The following is a 14,424-nucleotide window of genomic DNA, read 5'->3' as shown; positions in this document are numbered from 1 at the left end:
CACCCACACCCCATGCCTTTACATGGCATCCTCCAGAATCCTCTCCCTCTTTAGTCTGTTGCTTGGCTGGTCACTGCTCCCCAGCCAGACTCATGCAGCCCTCACCTCTGGAGAATGTGCTGGAGCTCAGGCAGGGTGATAAGCAGTGAACCCCACTCTGTCCAGCCTGTCTCAAGGGCTTCCCATGGTCCTGTTCTGTACCCCCAGTAGTGCACAGGGGGCAGCCACCGGGGCCCAGCCTTCTGGGCACTCTCCTGGTTTCAGCACCAAGTCTCATGCCCCAGGGAAGTCTCATGTTTCTCAGTTGGGATTGTTCTGGTTTTAAAACTAAAAGTCTTGAGGTTCATGAACCCCTCAATTTTAGATAAACTCACATAGTTCATTCTGCAAGCTATGCACAGAGGTCTGTCTTCCTCAGTAAACTGAGCGTCCCTGAGAGAGGGTCAGTTCTGGAATCCTCTTCCAGCCTCAGTCTGCACCACAGTGAGTGGAGGGAGGGGGAGCAGGAGGGGAGAGAGGGGTAACTCAGATGGGCACAGATAAGGGTGAGTGCACACTGGGCAGGAATGAGCCAGCCTGTCTGGGGTTGGTGTTTATTGCAGCAGAGTGTCTGTTCTGCCACAAGCCCTGTGTGTCCTGACTCCCTCCCACAAGCCTGTCTCAGACAGAGCCATGCACTGCTTCCCTCCTGCAGGCGTGATCGCTGCTGTAGCCATCGTCCTGATCTGCCTCCTCATCGTCATGCTACGCTACATGTACAGGCACAAGGGGACGTACCACACCAATGAGGCCAAGGGCACAGAGTTTGCTGAGAGTGCAGACGCAGCCCTGCAGGACGACCCCTCCCTCCAGGACACAGGTGACAACAGCAGAAAGGAGTACTTCATCTGAGGGGCACCAGGCCTCACCTCCCCCAGTGCCTCCTTCGAATCCACAAGAGAAGATGCACCCCACAACCCCACCTGCTATCTGTACCACCAGGCGGATCATGAGAGTGCCCACCTCATCCCAAGATATGCACCTGGCCTGGGAACACTAGGTGCTAGCCTGGGGAGAGAGAGGGAAGAAGGAACTAAGCCACGAGAGGCCTCTCCCAGGCACCCAGGGGTGCAGTGGCCACCCAGGAGGCCTGCCTTTGCTCTGCCAGAGGGAAAAAGTCTGGGTTCTCCTGGACAGTGCAGTTTGTTGTCAGCATGGTGTGAAAGTCCTTGCTGGGCGGGTGGGCCTGAGGGCTGGGGAAGCAAGGAAGTGAGTCATCTGTAAGCTGACTGGGGATAATGGCATCAAATGTCAGTCCTTGACATTTGGGGGGAACAGCAGGTGCCAGAGCTAAAAGGCACCTTTGTCTCCCATTGATCCAGCTCTAAATGATTGGAAATAAATTTGAAATGTAACCAAGCATTCAGAGTCAAATGGCATTACTGTAATTGTCTAGGGAAAGATAACCACCACCCAGGCCTTGCCTTTCACAGGTGCGACTTTGTGTTCTCCGCTAAGTCTGCGTGCGTGGGGCTGGAACCATCCACTTCCAGCCCCATTGTCCTGTCCTCAGCATAGACAGTGGAGAGGGTTCCTGGGGCCCTGAGGGAAGGAGGGCCCAGTGGCAAGATTTATTTTTCTCCCTGTGCAGGCACCAGCTTCATGAAACAAATGTAAGAGTGGAATGTTCCCCTAGAAATAATGGGCTTACCAGCTGCCAGGACACTGACTGAAGCATTGATTTTTTAATGTGTGATATTAGAAAAACTACACCCGTTAAATAACTATGAGTGAACCAATCATTCCCTTAATAACAGTGGCTAGAGCATAGCCCGCAGAGTGCCATCCCTCTGGGTTTGGGCCCTGGATCCCCTTTCCTGGTCCTGGGAACCTGGGCAACTCACTTGACCTTTCTGGCTTCAGTGTTCTCATCCCCCAAATGGACATGATTCCATGGTAGTGTTGAGAAGGAAAAATTTTATTCTGCTCTTCAAGATCCTTCTGGCTGATCTAAGAATCAAGTTGACATGAAACAGATTGGAAAAATCAAATTTAATTTCATAATTCCCGAGAATCCACATAAACATGGGATTCCAAAAACAGGCAAAATGAGGTATATTTACCATCCTGACTAAGGGGAAGAGGGTAGGTGGTTTGTATTTTGAAGGGAAGGAAGGTCCATTTATAGGAATGTGGAAAAGAGTAAATGCTTGGTAAAGAAATGTTGGCTGGGCCCCTCAGGAACAATGGGACACCGAGAGGAATTTTAACACACTCTGCTAAACTCCTCCCTGTCCACCTCCTCTGGTTATATCATAATGTAGTTATCTATGGTGATAGTTCCCCTCCTGGAGCAGGTCCCCTGTCTCAATTCTTTTGGGCAGTTAAGGGGAAGGTAAGAGTTTCTTCCGAGTCTTTTGGGCCTTGATTCTTCCCAGCTCAAAATAACCTGCGTGGGGACTCATTCTGAACCCCTGCAGTACCAAATCTCAGGGTTGGTGGCAGGAACAAGTGTATCAGGCACTCAGTGCTGCCATCCAGAGTCAACAATTCGTGCTAGATACGCAGTACATATGTATTGATAATGGAAGTTCCTTACTGCACCACTTCTAAACATTTCCAGAAGAAGAGTGACTGTCATTTAAAATGAGTAACAGGGAGAGAAGATGAACTTACTAACCATAGTCCTTTATAAGGGTCTTTCTAAGACTCCCAGCAACTCAGCAGTCACTCAGAGGCCAGTAGGTCTAGGTTTAAGACTACAGCCCAGGCTGCCAGGAACCCTCTGTGACTCAGATCTCTTGAGGCTGCACCTTCTACAACTGGGAGTCAGCAAAAAGGTCCTCCATCATTCCCCCTAGGAGAAGAGCAGGATCCAAGTTCTGCCCCAAATGGCCACCAAGCAAAATAGCTGGATGTTCTAGGGTTGTCATGGGTGTTGGGGGAGAAATAGAAGAAAAGAAGCTAATGATAGCCAAAAGGTGAGACCTTCCCCTGAGTAACCTGAGTTCGCTAGCCCACCACACTTCATCTATAAAAATCAAGCATTTAGCTACAAACTCTGTGTGTCCCAAACTCTAATCTATAAAATAACAGCCTGGCAAAATAGTGATAAACAGCCCAAACAAAAAGGATGTTCCTTGTGCAAATGAATGTGTAAATGACCTGTTAAGCAAAGTTAAAGCTGTGTGAAGTTTCAGGCATCCTTAGTGTTCCAATGTGTGCAGTGACTCTTGGAGTATGGGAGGGTAGGAGGATGAATGCAGCATTCCTCAAATGTATTTTTCCAGAGACCCCATTTCTTCCCAAAACACCTTTTACACACTTGTGGGCCAAGAGTCCCCAGAACATATTTGGGAAACACTGAACTAACCAACTACCAACATCCCTTCCTGTTGTGACATCACTTCAGGGTTTTGAGAAAATGTGGGCATATGGCCTCATCTTGAAGGATTGTGAGCACAGATCACTGCCCAGTGGGCACAGAGGAGGCTCCCAGAACCCATACACAGGCATGTCTTGCTTTAGAAAAGTCTCCAGGAAAAGGATGAACCCAGAGTACCTGGGCCCCCTGATGCCACCACAGATGTCTGTCCTGGAAAAAGATGTTGGTGGCTCCTCCCCATATCCTCCGCAAAAGCCCCAGAGCCACCTGTGTTGACTACTCTCTGAGAACTGGCACCTCCTTCCCTGGTCCTTGCCCTCCGTGCCCATCCAATGTCCTAGAAGACTGTATTGAAGCACAACCTAGTCTCAACCCTCAGGCCTAGCCAGAACCAGGCACAGGGGTGACATGGATGCTGCCAGGCTGATTCATCCAAGGTGGCCTATCCAGATGCCCCCAGGAGGAGGAAGCTGTCACAGGCTAACTGCAGAGGCAAAAGCACCAGGCCAGTGAGCACATGCAAGCACACATTCCCTCAGGCATCTAGAACACACTGGTATGCAAATAAATGGTGCACCATCTGGGAAGGGAGCACACTTTCTTTATCTTTGATCCCTCCCCCAAAGGATGATGCATAGAGTTACAAGGTAGCATGTCTGCCACAAATGCGGATGGGGGCAAATGTGCACAAATGCATGCACCAGTTCTCCAAAAGCTCTTGAGGACAGAGGGAAGTGAAGAGGAAAGGCAGAAAGGGGAGAGAAAAGGGAGAGAAGTGGAGAGGAGGGCTGGAAGAGGAGGGAGGGGGCGCTAGCACACTCTGTATGAAAGGCCAGCTGCTTTGCATGTGCTCTTCTTGTCCTCACCACAGTCCTTGCAGGCCAGTAACCTCATCCACCTTTCAGCCCTGTAGAAACTGAGGCTCAGAAAGCTTGGAGTGATCTCTGGAGGTCACACAGCTTCTAATGGCCACCAGAGCATTTGAATCCAGGCCTGTCTGACTAGCAGGCTAGAGAGAGGAGGCTCCTTCCTTCTGCAGGTTGAGGCGCATCAGCAAGAGCTCTTCATGGGAGTGGAGCAGGTGGCACCAGGGCTCAAGGACCGCGAAATGACCCAGTGCTGGGGTCAGAGCACTCCAGGCCTGGCCCCTGTCAACAATGACCAGGGCTCTTATGCCAACATCCCCATCCCTGGAAAGGGCTGGTCTGCGACAGAGGCAGCTCTCAAAGGTGGGAGTCAGTGACCAAGTGGAGTCCTGAACTGTTGGCCCCCTGCAGGATGATTAGCAAGATAAAGACAGTAAGTACTTTTAGGTTGATCACATCTCATTCATGTACTAACACCCACGAATCTTGCCATCCAGGTCACTCTTATCAAGGAAGAAAATGATCAGATAGGTCACATCATGTCGAAACATGTGTGAAACATCTGTGCTACTTACTCCTGGGATGATTTTTGCCTTTAAAAAGTGTTTAAGCCCCAAATAAGAGTATTTAATGATGAAATTTCAAACCTAGAGATAGATTCTGTGTGACATGGGTGGTGTATCTAGATATAGCCAGCCTTGCCTCAAGGGCCCATGGCTTGATGGAGAAGATGAACATGTCAGTGTATTCAGCCCACAGTTACAGATGCTGTGAGTGAAGGGATACAGATAACTGTGAGCACCATGGAAGGAGAAGCCAGTTCCACCGAAGGTATGGAATGGATTAGGAAGGCTTCAGATGGAAAAGGAAACTTTGTTTGGCCACAGAGTAGACTAGGGCTGGACCACAGAGGATCTTGGTCCCTTAGGCTAAGAAATGGGGCTTTGTGCCACAGACCATATGGAGCCACCAGAGAAGCAGGTCACTATCATAAGGATAAGGCAATGATCAAATTAAATGGCACAGATAAAAATGCACTGTGGAAATGTACAAGGGAGCTTCTATAGGCTTATCAAGGTTTGGACACTGCGAAGGGGCTAGACATCTGTCATCCTGGAGCCTGTCCATTACTCCAGCTACATATCATTTTGTATGAAATTCACATGACTCAGCCCATCCTGCTTGTGGGGAAATGGATCTCATCCACTCATCAGAAAAAAGGCAGTAAGTAGAGCTTGAGCCAACTGTTATGTAAATATCAGAGAACTTCTTTCATGGAAGCCACTCCTGATGATATCTTGTTTATGTTCCTTTGGAGGATATGCTGCCCAATTGGTTTCCACTCCTTGATTGAGCTTTTTTATCATTATAGCAACAGAGCTCATTTAGTGGCCAAGGGGTTAGGGAATAGGGGGACAGTACCACACATAGAACTACAGGCACCTTCACATCTGCAATTGAACCAACATGTTATGGAAAGCCATGGTCCTGGAACTGGACAGACTTGAGCAAAAAATTCCTCTCTACCACTAACTAGCTCTGTAACCTAGGAAGAGTTAACTTCTCTGCTTCAGTTCTAATCCACGAAATGAAGTAAAGATATCTTAATTTTAGGGTATTTTGAATATGAAATTCAGTAAGGATATAAGCTGGTCACGAAGTATGAAGGTGCTGAGATTTTGCTTGCTTGTGAGGTAAGCCAAACCTGTAACAGTTCCATGGACGCGGACAGAAGACACAGGACAGAGGGCTTTACTGCTCACAGCTAGGGCATGAACATCAACACACTTGTGTCAGCACTTCTTGTCCCCTAGCCCCACGTCGGCAATGTGGATGGTCCCTGCTGGATGCTTTTCCACAAGGTAGGTTGAGTTCTAGAAGAAGAGACCTGAGCTAAGAGAACCAGAGTCCTTTTTGATGGACAATAAGCATGCTTGCCTCTCTGCTCTGGAGAAAGGCATTATCTCCACTCTCCAAAGCTGCTTGCTATAAAAACATCCTTGCAAAGATAGCCCAGGAACAACTAGTTCACTTCTCACAAGATGTGACAAATTTGAGAGACCCATGGAGCATTGTCCTCCAACAAGGTAGACGCTGCCTAACAGTGCCTGCTGCCTGTGAGTGCTCAGTATTTGTTGAGTAAGTATGTACATACATTAAACCCAAGCAATGTGCCAAGTAACTGGGCTTGGAGAACATCAAAGTATCTCTACCTTGTCACCAGCCAACCAAAAAGCATATTCTGCTTCTTAAGGCACATGAGGGAGTTTAAAGGAGAAAACTTTTCTCCATCTTTTTGCTAATCCCAGAGAGATATGGCTGCAGGTTTTCTGGATTTTATTGGTTTACTGTCACAGGAACAAATAGAGGTGTACACTATGGGAATGTCTTAGTTCATGGGTGAACTCATAAATCTAGAGCCCTGACAATAAGGCTAGATGGAATTCTCCAGCTTCTATTTCTAAGGTCATCCAGTGATCAAGAGGTCTCTCTTGCCAACATTATAGATCTCCAAGGTTGCTTAAGAGAGGTGGACCCCCCACGCAGTCTTTAACTTTAAACCAAACGCTTTGGTCACCTTTTATTTTTCAAATAGCTGAAATTATTTTTCTCTCCACATCAAAAAGCAAGAAAAAGTTTTACATTCAGCACTCTGAAGATAAAGCCCTCTGTGGTCCCCCTTAGATGCCCCAGGGGCAGACCACTCCTTCCTCCAGGGGAGGACCATTTAGTTCACAGCTGCTGTTTATCAGATATTGTCCTCTAAGGGTGACAAGTGGAGACATTAGGACAAAATGATGGTGAACATCCAGAACTCAACATCTAGAGAGTGACACACCTTCATTCAGACCACAAATGTTCTCTGAGTTTATCCCAAGTGGTAAGTACAATGCCAGAGACAAGGTGAGCAAGGCCCTGCCGCTGCTCTGGAGGACACTCATCACAGTAGGAAATGCATTAAAACAGCTCAAGTTTCACAGAGTCCACAGTAGAAGAATACTGAAGCACATTAAAGTAGGGAGGCCAAGGAAGCATTCTTGGGAAGGAACTCTGAGCCTGGTTTGAAAGGAGTCAACCAGTCATAGGGGTGGGAAATGCAGAGAAATAAAGGTGAGCGCAGAAACTTTCAGTGTGCTGCTGTTCCTGGGGCATGCAGTCTTTGCAGAAGTCATGAAACTTCCCCTCCAGGAGCTGTAGGGTTCTATATGCATGACATCCCAGAACCAGTGCGGGAGTCAGGTGAATTCACAATTGTGTCGAAAGAGGATTTGGCTTCCATCCCAAGGGATCTGTTATAAGGTGCTGTTCCTTATTCAGGCTTCAACAATTCCTAGGCCATCTTTCTCCCCAGAGTACACCTCTAACTCATCTTCAACACTGGCTACCAATATGATTTGCAAACCAGACATCTGTGTCCCATTCCCTTCAAGGGCTTTCCACCACCACCAACAACAACATCCAGACTCCAAGCATGACAGCCAGACTCCTCATTACCTGGTTCTTTGCAGTCTGTGGGTCTAGCCTCACCCTTCATGACTTCTGCAAGATGAGTTCGTTCTTGGGAATTGACATGGAACAGAATCAGGAGTCTTGTCTCTTTGACCCTATATTTCCTCATTAGTAAAAAGAGGAGAAAAGTCCTAGCCTCCCTTCTTCATGGAGCTGTCAGAATTAGCTGGTCCTGAGACAGAGGTGTTAATGTGTGATGTTTGGAAAACCTCCACCATGAGTTTTTCCCATCCTTTTCAATACCCTGTTCAAATGTACCACGCCAAAAATGTGTTTGGGTTGCTTATATGGAGAGGTCCCCCCCCCCCCGCAACACACACAGACATGTTCACTTTTCAAAATAAAAAAGCTAGAGAGTTTCAACAGCCAGGCTGAATTGGAATTCTTGGCAGTCAACAGCAGCTTCTCTCCAGGGAGGTAGAAGGAAGTTCTTTAACTTGTTTATCCCACTTATTATTAATCACCTGCCATTGAAAAATGATTCTAAGAGGAAAAAATGTGCTGCTGAATTACTAATCAAAGAAGTATGTATATCCATTTTATTTTATTAATTAAGGCAGAGATTATCTAAAAGAAGCTTACCCAGAGCCACCAAGGGTGCAATGGGCATACGCTGGCAGGAGCAGACTTTCAATCCCTTTGGCAGTGTGCCAAGAATATCATAAACGTTCATACTCTTTGACCCTGAAATTCTACCTCTAGAAGTCTATTCTGAGAAAATATCCTGAAATGCACACCAGGATTTCAGTTAAAAAGTGCCCATAATAGCTCTATTTACAGTAAGGAAAATATAAAACTGCTTAGGTGTTTATCATTAGGGGAATGTTAAGAAAATTATGATGTGGACTTACAATTAGATATTCTGAAGCAATAAAATGATGTTACAGAGAATTGTTAATAAGTTCAGGAAATGCTTGTGATATAATGTTAAGTGAAAAACACTAAATTACACAATATACCCAGTGCAAACTCAGTCAGGCTAAAAAGGCACAGGCAAGATTGGAAAGCCCACCTGCATGTGAACAGTAACCACTCAGGGTATTAAGACCATTGAGAGAAGTTTCCACAGGAATCAAGCAAGGTTTTCTGAGACTCCTCACCCTAGGGAGGCCGAGACCAGAGCTTCACTGTGGCCTGTTCCCTCTTCACCCTCAGGATATGGCACCTTCATAGGCTCCCTTGTCCCACTGTGTATCTCCTGTCAAGGGATCTACACTGTGGCATGTGAGTTCACACTGAGACACTGAAAACCAGACGTCTCCTTCTCTATCCCAGCAACTGCAGAGGAGCTCAGCTCCTCCAGAGAAACAGAGGTTCTGCAGCAAACTGTAAGAGGTATGAGTCATCATTTTCTGCTATTTCCTTCCTATCAAGGGCTTTTCCAAGTCCTCTACAAAAAATATACAATCGGGGGGGGGGGGGCAGTATAAATTAAATGAACCTCAGCCATGAATTGGCTCCGCTGTAAAATTCAGAGTATTCTACAGAACACCCTCCTCCCTGAGCCCTCAGGCTACAAATCCCTGTATGAATTCCCTAGTGAAGGTTATCACCCCAGAAAAGGTAGTCTTTAGAACCAAACAGAGACGCAGTGCAAGAGTATTGTCCAAACCAGAAACAAGGCCATGTGAAAAGTGATTTAGATCAATGCCTAAGCCATACTAGTCTATGAACATACCATCCACGTTTGGAAGCACTGGGCATGGAGCTAGCAAATGGAAGACAATTGGGGGCTCCAGTTGCTAGAAGGCACAGATGAGGTTATACAGTCCAGCTGTCTCACTGAACAGATGGGGATACTAAGAGAGATGAGGTAAGGTCTTGTTGGATAAAACACGATACATTGAAACTGAGCTATGACTAACCTTTCTAAGTTTTCTAATCACTGAATATGTACTAGGTATGATCCATTAACTCATTTAATCCTCACAACAGTCCTTTGAGGTAGGACTCCATTTTATAGGTAAGGAAACTGAGATACAGGGACATTAAGAAGGCCATCCAGATTGCATAACATGACATGCTAGAGAGCCAGGATTTGAAACCAGGCCTCAGCCCATTCACTTAATCACCACACAGTTTTTCAGAAAGTGTTGATTCTGAAATGAAGGAGCTGCACTGAGTTTCTGGGAACATGGGGCTTGTGAGCCTACAGGAGATTTGCTCTAGCCTAGATACCTTCTCTGTCTGGCATGAGATGAGTGGGCTTATCTGCAACCCTGACCCAGTCAAGTCAGCATCTCTATCCACAGAACTAGCAATTATTCCAACTGAGGTAAGTGTTTTCCCAATCAAATTCTTAGAGGCCAGGCAAATATATTCTCAGAAATATCTGCTTTCCCCAGGATGTCTGCAGGGGTTGGGGCACTGGAGGAGGGAAGGGTACTGCCTTCCAGAAACATTCTACCTGGATGCAATGCTCAATTCTCAGAATAATAGAAAACCCTGAAAATGATGTTGCCCAGGAGCCAAGTCAGGGAATTTTGTTCACGGGTCATGACAAAACAAAACCCTGGAGCCCTACTAGGGCAGAGCACCACTTGTATACCATGGTAGGAGAACATGCCTTCATTCTGAGTCACAAAGCACATACAGAGAACCTACTATGTGCCTGCTTCTATGTGTACACTTGGTCTACAGGGACGAATGAGGGAGGTCACAAAGGTAGGCAGTAATATAAAGGAAATTGAAAACGTCAACACAGCTTACTGAATACAGAGACAGAGGGGACCCCAGAATGTTTCCACACATGACCCAAGAGAGTGTGATGGGAGAGAGAAGCAAGGCGAAGGCAAAGAAAGGGGTAGAAAAGAAGAGAGAAACTGGCCAGGAAAGGTTCCTGGAGGAAGAACTCTACTTGTTAGTCTGAAAGAATAAATAAGTAGGAATTACTGATTTATCAGCATTTGAATTAACAAAAGAGAATCTCAGAAAGAGAAGGGTGATGAGCAGAAATGGATCTGGTGTGCCCAGAGTCCTAAAAGAATGCTCATTAATAGCCTTGAGGATCAAGCTTTGAAGTGTGCATTTTGCTCAATAATCAGTGGGACCCTCTGGAGGACTCTGAGCGGGGAGAGGCCTAAACAGATTTGAAATTTAGAAATATCACTTTTAGTGTCATGACAGATGGGCAAGATGGACGCTTCCCCTTCCACAAGCCAAGTCCATGGAAATTCCCACTACTTTTTAAAAATCCTGAATTGAGAAGAATACTTTATCTCCAGAGAAGAAGTTAATAGCATGCAAATATGTTCCCTGGGTGTTTCACCATATCTTCCTGGGTAATTTCTTAACATTCACCTACTAACACATTAGCATCCACCACCACAAAAACACCTATAGCATATAAGACTGGACCCCTTTTTCAGATTAAATGACAAAAGAAATCAAGGCCCAAGATGATGCAGCATAGAAAATTCATTTAATTTCTTTTTAATATTATTTTTATGTACTTTTAGAAGTCATGGTCCAATCAAGATGGTACAAGTTAATTCCCTCCTTAGATGCATCATATAGTAATATGAAGTAAAGCCCAAAAGAGAGAAAGCAGCCTCAGAATCAAGGAAGATGTTTCTGTGGCATCAGAAAAGGAATAGAGGTAGAGAGACGCACCAGCTTGTTGGCTCAGAGATGAATCTGGCCAAGTAATAGAAAATAAAAGTATTCACCTAGAAAGGGAGACACAGAGTTTAGAAAGACTTTCAGAGACAACTGGTCCTCAGAACCAGGAAGGATAAGCAAAAGTAAGTTCACACCCTGACACATCCTAATAAAATCACAGAGAATGGGAAAAAGAGATTGCCTCCCACAGAATAAAAATTGGGCTAGCAGATGACATCCTAACAACAGCTGAGAAAATCAGAAAGCAATGGATTGCCTACAATGTACTAAGTGAAAATCATCTAGGAAATGAAAAATAGATACCCACCCCCCAAAAATAGAAAAAGAGGTTAAGAGATGAAAGATATATAAAGGATTCAGTAAGGAGATCTAATATACATCTAATCAGATTTCTATAAAGAGAGCAGAGAAACAGAGAGAGGCATTTTTCAGAATTATTAAAAGACACCAATCTTCAGAATATGGGAATCCCAAGGATTCTCAAGAAGGAAAATGGAAGGAACCCACAACTAGGCACATCATAGTGAAACTGCTAAGCAGTGAAGATAACAAGAATATATTAGAAATAATAATTAAAAAATGGATTAAATTCAAAAGGATCCCAACAATTACTTTGACAGACACTTTCTCAACAGAAAAAAAGGCAGCAATAAAAGCTAAAATAATACTTTCAAAGAAAAAGTAGATAAAACTGTCAAAATTGGATATTTATCAAAACTACCTTCAAGAGCGTGATGAGAGAAAGACATTTTCAGATGAACAAGAAACTCTCACTAAAAGATATTCTAAAATAATTCAGCAGACTCTGGGTAGCTCATTTGATTAAATGTCCATCACTTGATTTTAGCTAATGTCATGATCTCAGGGTGGTGAGATTCAGTCCCCATCCCAGAGTGAAGCCTGCTTTGGATTCTTTCTCTTCTTCTCTCTCTACCCTCCTCCCCACTAAAAAAATTCAGGCAGAGGACAGAATCTCAGATGGAAAGTATAAGTGCAAAATAAAAAATAAGCAAAATATGTGAAAAATGTATAAGTAAACCTAAATAAATGCATACTTTATAAAACAATAATAATGTCTTATGAAGTTAAAAATATGGTTTGACTAAAATACTGGGTATCAACACCATATTTAGAAAAGGAAAGTTAAAACGTTCTTGGGTCTTGCATTGCTTGGGAAAATGACAATGATATTAATTAAACTTTGACTTTGATAGGTTAAATATACATATTAAATAACATTACATAAAAATGTATAAATTCTAAGCTGAAAGCAAAAAATGGAATGAGAAAAAATATGCAATCAATTCAAAAGAAAGCAAGAAAAACACAGAAAAGATTGGAAAACACAAAGGACATTATTGGAAATCAATCTAATTCTATCAGAAATACAATAAATGTAAATTTACTAAATTCTCCACTAAAAAAAAGATTGTCAAAATAGAAAAGGAAAACCGCTATAAACAACACACAAGATAAAAGTAAAACAGTAAAAAAAAAAAAAAAGACATGTAAATATCTGATTCCCACAAAAGCTAATATAACACTTAAAACTTGTATGCATGTAAAAATTTGGTCTCTAAGTATATAAGGCAGAAGTTGATGGAACTACAAGAAGACAGACAAATTCAGCATTATTTTAGCAGATATTGACACAACTGTCTCAGGAATAGCTTAATCAAGCAAAATATAAAAACAAAAAAGCAAAGACATAAAAGATTTGAAAAACACATAAATCTTGATAAAACAGAGCTAGACAGATAACAGATAGATGATAGATAGATAGACAATTAATATTCATAGCATTCAACAGTTAAGAAATACACATTCTACTCAAGTGTATGTAGAATATTTATAAAGTTATCCACACATTAAGACCAAAAACAAAAATATAAATGTCTCAAATACTTGTAAAGGGCTGGTATCCTCGTATCTTCAAACTAGATTCTCTGACTACCATGTAATTAAGTTAGAAATGAATAATAAATGAATCATTGAACACTACATAAAAAGCTAATGGTGTATTTTATCTCGGCTAACTGAACATAATAAAAAATTTTAAAAAGAAATTAAAAACAAAGATATTACTGTATATAAATTCAATGACATATTTCTGAATAGCACAAGTCAGAGAAGAAATCACAATGGATATTAGAAAACATTTCAAACTGGAAGATAATAAAAGACTGCACATCAAAATGTAATGGAATACTAATTTGATATATAGATAGAAATCTATAGTCTTAAAGACTCATATTAAGAACAAGAAAGATATTAATTTAATTAAATAAACATATGACTTAAAAAGAACAATGAAACATACCTAAAGAAAATGCAAAAAAAGAGTATACTAAAGATAAACACAGAAATTAATGAAAAATAAGAAAGTATAGTACTGGCACAAAAACAGACACATAGATCAAAGGAAAAGAATAGAAATGAAATGAACCCACAACTATATGGTCAATTAATCTTTGACAAAGCAGGAAAGAGTATCCAACGAGAAAAAGACAGTCTTCAACAAATTGCATTGGGGAAACTGGACAGCAACATGGAAAAGAATGAAATTGAAACACTTTCTTACACTATACACAAAAATAAATTGAAAATGGATTAAATACCTAAAGGTAAGACCTGAATCCATAAAAATTCTAGAAGAGAGCACAAGCAGTAACTTCTTTGACAACAACTGCAACTTCTTTCTAGATATGTCTCCTAAGGCAAGAGAAACACAAGCAAAAATAAACTGTTGGGACTTCATTGAAATAAAAAGCTTCCGCACACTGAAGGAAACAACAAAACTAAAAGACAACTTACAGAATGGGAGAAGATATTTGCAAATTACATATCTGATAAAGGGTTAGTTATCCAAAATATATAAAGTTAATATCCAAAATATAATACTATATTATATACTATATAATACTATATATACTATATAATAATATATAGTATCCAAAATATATAAAGAAATTATCAAACTCAACACCCAAAAAACAAATAGTCCACTTAAAAAATGGGCAGAAGATACGAATAGACTTTTTTTTTTCAAAGAAGACATACAGA

At 42.6% G+C, this 14,424-nt stretch overlaps 1 protein-coding gene across 1 annotated transcript in view; it reads left to right on the top strand.

Annotated features, from left to right (window-relative positions):
* Positions 1-1,410, top strand: part of GYPC (glycophorin C (Gerbich blood group)) — a 44,721-nt gene extending 43,311 nt beyond the window's left edge. Inside the window, exon 3 of the mRNA XM_080799271.1 lies at positions 695-1,410. Within this exon, the coding sequence (XP_080655397.1) occupies positions 695-891 (197 nt within the window). The 3' untranslated portion in view covers positions 892-1,410. The remainder of the gene's footprint in view (positions 1-694) is intronic.
* The last annotated feature ends 13,014 nt before the right edge of the window (positions 1,411-14,424 follow it).

The sequence above is a fragment of the Martes martes genome (assembly GCF_963455335.1).
Source record: "Martes martes genome assembly, chromosome: 3".
NCBI lineage: Eukaryota > Metazoa > Chordata > Mammalia > Carnivora > Mustelidae > Martes > Martes martes.
Note: the sequence above shows the minus strand (reverse complement) of the source record. Positions and strands in the feature narration are given on the sequence as shown.